This window comes from Vicia villosa, linkage group LG4 (genome assembly GCF_029867415.1).
Source record: "Vicia villosa cultivar HV-30 ecotype Madison, WI linkage group LG4, Vvil1.0, whole genome shotgun sequence".
Lineage (NCBI taxonomy): Eukaryota > Viridiplantae > Streptophyta > Magnoliopsida > Fabales > Fabaceae > Vicia > Vicia villosa.
In genome coordinates, this window is record NC_081183.1 from 20,132,131 (window position 1) to 20,137,838 (window position 5,708).

The 5,708-nt window shown below is 28.7% G+C and overlaps 1 protein-coding gene across 1 annotated transcript; it reads right to left on the reverse strand.

The window, feature by feature from the left end:
• Window positions 1-2,997: 2,997 nt before the first annotated feature.
• LOC131596856 (uncharacterized) lies at window positions 2,998-5,264 on the reverse strand. Its single transcript, XM_058869592.1, has 4 exons — window positions 5,247-5,264; window positions 4,531-4,626; window positions 4,049-4,429; window positions 2,998-3,306 (listed from the first exon to the last, which is right to left on the reverse strand). Exons 1-4 carry the CDS (start codon window positions 5,262-5,264, stop codon window positions 2,998-3,000), a joined length of 804 nt encoding a protein of 267 aa, XP_058725575.1.
• Between the last annotated feature and the right edge of the window lie 444 nt (window positions 5,265-5,708).

Here is a 5,708-nt window from a genome sequence, read left to right on the forward strand (position 1 = left end):
AATTGCAAAAATGAATTTACCATCTGTTTCAATGATGAATATAAAAAGAATACAAATAATAAAAGAAACAAACTTTAGAATTTCAACCATGTTTTACTTCGTTTTTTTAGAAGAAATATGTATTTGTATAATCAATTTATAGTGTGAAAATTTTTATATTCCGATTTGAATAATTGTTATGCAGCTCTTGATGGTCTTTATAGTTCATTTTAGTTTTAATAATAAGAAAATTTCTTCACCCACCTCCTAACCTTCTTGCCCACCCCCGGTGAATTTACCACACTACCCCTTGTTTCGGAAGTTCATTTCCGAAAAGGTACTTTTTTTTGTTAAAAAAGGTGTTTTCGGAAATGTATCTCCGAAAACGTGTTTTTTTTAATATAAAATATTGATTTCGGAGATGCATATCCGAAATAAAGTTACTTTTCAGAAAATGTGGTGTTTTCGGAAGTTCATCTCCGAACGCACCCCCTTGGAGGAATTCGGAAATGAACTTCCGAAATATTCCAAGGCCAAATTGGTCTTGGAATGTTTCGGATATACACTTCCGAAATAATTAATAATTATTAAAAAAATTAAAATCAAGGTGAATCAATACAATTAATAGGTATAAAATCAAGGTGAATCAATAAAATCAAGTTGAATCAAAACATCCTAAACTATTTGAAAGTTAAAAATTATTTTACTAACTTATATAAATCAAAAACATTTTAATTCCATAAGTAAATTTTGAATTATATAGAATTAAATATAAAATTTATTCATTAAATAAAATTAAGACAAAATCTTTTTTTAATTTTTTTAAACTAAATAAAAAATTATCTCATTTTTAATTATGAATCAGAATAGAAATATATAAATATATAATAATAATTGTTAATTTTGTAAGTGAAATATATAAATATATAATATATAAATATATAATAATTAATATATAAATATATAAATATATAATAATTATTATAAATTAAAACACTCATTTTTTTAATTTTTATAATTATTATATAAATATATAAATATATTTATAATTAATATATAATAATTATTATATAAATATATAAATATATAATAATTTTTATAAATATATAATAATTATTATAATTATTATATAAATATATAAATTAAAACACTCATTTTTTTAATTTTTTTTGTAAATACATAATGATTATTATAAATATATAAATATATAAATAAAAAATTATAACTCATTTTGTAAGTGAAATTATTTTAATTTTTTTAATTAAAATTATTTTAAATTTTAAAATATAAATCAGAATAGAAATATATAATAATTATTATTCATAACTAATAAATTATATCAAAATATATAATTATTATTATTTATTACTATTAATTATATCAAATTTATAATATATAAATTAATTCATATCCTAAAATTAATTTTTGGAATTTTTAGATTTTTTTTGTTTTTTCGGAGATGCATCTCCGAATTAATCAAAATCTCAATTTTTGGGATTTTTTCGGAAATGCACTTCCGAAGTCTGAAAAAATTTAGAAAAAAAAATATTTCGGAAATGCATTTCCGAAGCAGGGGTAAAATGAGATTTTCGCTGGGGGTGACCCCATAGAGAGGTGGGTAAAGAAAAAATCTAATAATAATTCATTTATATTATATTATTTCTGTTTTATCATTTCATGTTAGTAAAGGGTACAATGATACGAAAATTACTTGAAGGAATAATGCCTCAATTACGAAAATTAAAATTTTTATAAGATCATATTTAGCATTAAAAAATCTGAAAATTGCATTATTATTTTCCCTCTTTCCTTTCCTTTAACGTCTCACTTTCATTCTTATTTAATTAATAGTTATATTAAGAAAGATAACTATTAATTATGAATTTAAATATAATAGATCTAGAGTTATTTAAATAAGATTAAAGCATTGGCATAATTGTTAATGCAATTTGAATCCAAATATAAGGAATTACGTGCTTTATTGGAGGTCTATGAAGGGTGGGGGGTTGGCCACGACGTGGTTAAGTGGTGTGCTAATGGGGTGAAGACTTTTCGGTGGCATCTTGTTATAATGGGTACGCTAATCTTCGTATTCCTTTTGGCCCCCCTTGTAGACATGAGGAGGCTTTTGGGCTTGTGTGGAAAGCGGGCGTGCCGTTTAAGATTAAAGCTTTTGGATGGAGGTTTTTAGCGAATCGGCTTCCAACCAAAGATCTTTTGTTAAAGAGAGGTATTCCGATCTCTTTAGCTCATGTTACAACATTTAGGCTCTCTAGCAACAATTAGAAAGCGTTGCCAAACCTTTAAAAAACGTTGCCTAAAGGAATAGGGGACGTTTTCTAGGCGTCTCTTGTGCGAGCGTTGCCTATTCTCTAAGGCGACGTTTTTTCTCGTTCTTTGAGCATGCTTTTTAAAAACGTCGCCTAAACTAAAGGAATAGGGGACGATTATTCGCGGCCTCTAAGGCGACGCTTTTTCATGTTCTTTAGGCACGCTTTTTAATAACGTCGCCTAAACCAAAAGAATAGGGGACGATTATTTGTGGCCTATTAGGCAACGCTTTTTAAGTGTTGCCAGAAGCAGTTACAACTAATAATTGTTCCCTTAAATCTGGACAAGGAAGAACATTTTTAAAGTGTTGCCATAGCTTATAGGTTGTTTTTTACATCATCCATATAAAATATACTATTTTTTGATTATTTTCTAATTAATATAATCGATGATGATTGGCTTCAAAAAAATGTCGATAATAACTTAAACAAGATCAAATTTAACCATACATCAATAAAAGATAAATTATAATAAAATCCAATTCAAACATTAATTCAAGATAGTAGCAAATACATAAAATTCTTAATGTAACAATACTTATAATAATAAGTTTAATACTTTGAAGTATGAACCTAGCAAGATAACAAAAAACATAATTCAACAAAACAACAAAAAACAAGTTCAAGTTTAATGCTTTCAACTACAAGAAGAAAAAAGACATCATCCTACTCATTCAAGTTTGTCTTCTTAGAATTCATCATCCACACCCTTTTGAAATTCATCACACATGTCGTCTTCCAGAAATTCTTCATCTACGTCTTCCTCTTGAAATTCACCATCTATATCGTCCTCTAGAAATTCACCATCTATATCTATGTCATCCTCTTGAAATTCATCATCTAGATCTATGTCGTCCTCTTGAAATTCGTCACCTACAACGTCCTCTTGAAATCCATCATCTAGATCTATGTCGTCCTCTTGAATTTCATTATCTATGTCGTCCTCTTGAATTTCATCATTGATATCGTCATTTTCAACATCTTCATTTATACCTTGCTGCATAAGAAAATAAAACAAAATACATCAACAAGAGTTATTCCTCACACAAATAAAAAAATAAAAAAATGAGTAACACACTCAATTATGCATTATCAGACCCTTCATCAATTTATGTTTCCCAATTATGGAACGCAAAAGTAGAAACTAATAATGCAGAGAACACAAGTTTGTACAAACAACACAAATTGAAGAAACAAAATTTATACAGGAAATCAATCTACGTATTTGTAAAATTATATCATGCTCCAATGATGACATAGAATACTCTGTCAAGTGAATATATTTATAATGTAGTTGATTAGCGACCTGTGATTATTATAATCAACTAGCTAGATTGACACCTTCAAATTATAATAAATAAATATAATATGGTCACTCCTATATATACTCTATTATATGTTATTATAAATATCTATTGTTGTAATACTCTGAATATCTATAAATTTATATTGTTATATGGCCTGAATCACAGGAATATGGACCACGTTGATATCAAATTAAATAAATAAAACCTATATTAATCTACTTCATATTTATAGATCCATAAAACCTGTGTACAATATCTAGAGGACAGAGAAGTTTTCCAACAGAGTATATTTATTTATAATTTATAGGCTTATCACAGAATATGGTATCATATCAACGAGGCTCATACAACCAGAGTATGAATCTAGTGGTATCATAAAATTTACTAGACTCTGAGTACTTTTAAATCAAGAATATTGGTATGTATGGTTACCTTTCCATGACATGGAGCATGAGTTGATGTAGAGGAATGCAATTGTTGTGTCATATCCTTTGGAGAACTGTTAGCATCTCCATGAGATAATCCTAACAAATCTTCGATTGACTCCATATTAATTTGAGGATTGCATTGTTGTATTACGGTCTTAAAAGCATTTTGCAATCTATCAATCTGATCTTGAAACTCGTGCCTTAATGTAGAGACCTCTTCACTGTGTGCTTGTTTCAAAGCATTAATCTCCGCCTTTCGCTTTAAGGAAGTTTTAGTTACGTTTCTCCCATAACAGCGTACCCTGCCAGGACACTCCTTTCCAAAAACAGCTTTAAATGCTTTTGTGTCACTTTTCTCCTTTTCAACCATTTCTTGAAGTTGGGACTAGCATAAATTGCAAGAAAATATTAAGTACTATATTATAGACAATGTTATCCGACTATATTAACTAAATATATTATATAAATAATGTTACATACAATTACTTTTCCAGTTTCTACATCCAGTTCCTTTCCTTTATTTCCTTTTCGAGTTTCAACAAACATTTCTGATTGAGTGGGCTCTCTCTTTTCCTTTTCACGCTGCACAAATCAAAATAATTCCATAACAAAACAACTTATGAATTAAAATGACTATTACAGAGAACCATCTATCCTAACAAAACAACATGTTTTAATAAGAGTTAACAAAAAATGCCAATCACGTGTTAAAACAAATGAAAACGGCTATAGATGCATGATTCTATTTCTCTAAACTTTCTCTAAACTTTTTCTATAAACAACACATAGCAGTAACACAGTGAGAAAATAACATATCTTGTGTTTCAGGACAACATGAACATGGTTCTACTAAGTAAAGATAAAAAACAGAAACTGGCAAATCAATTATCATTAATCAATAGCAACTATCAATGAACCATGAAAGTCATTTAAATAAAAGCATGTAAACAAACAAACATCAGCAAAATGCAAATGGAACAAGAAGCTAGCAAATTATAATTAGCTAGGATCATGAGGGGATTACAGGATCACGACATTGATAGAAACACTAGGCAGCACTGTACCTTTTTTTTTGGCCTATTCCATAACAAAACAAGACATAAATTAAAATTGCTTAGAGAACCATCTATCCAAGGAACACTTTAATTGAGCAAGGAACCATTCATACAAGAAATACTTTATCTAGAAGGAAAGAAAGTTACCACTTTTTCACGAGTCATGTAACACCCCAAATCTACCCCGCAATTATAAGCGAAAATCAGAGTGCATTTAAAAATATTCATCAAAGATGGGATGTCACAATTCGACTTAACCAAACAAATATAGTTATATTGCATTTAATAAAGATACATAGCATTCGGAACAAAACTTCATTCACTCCTTACAACTTAAACTTATAAACACCTTTCAATTCATCTTAACACAAATGTCATCATGGAATACAATAATCATAAAGTAACGACTAATCCCCCCGAGTGCTACGTATCAGAGCAATGGACACCAACCCGACTTTCCATAAAGCAACGTAAAGACTTCACATAAATAACCTCGGACCTCCACGACTAATCTTGAGTACCTGCCCATTTCCCATGGTAGGGGAAATATCAGCAAAGGGGTGAGATATCTTACAATATAAAGGAATGCATGATAAATAATATAGGAGA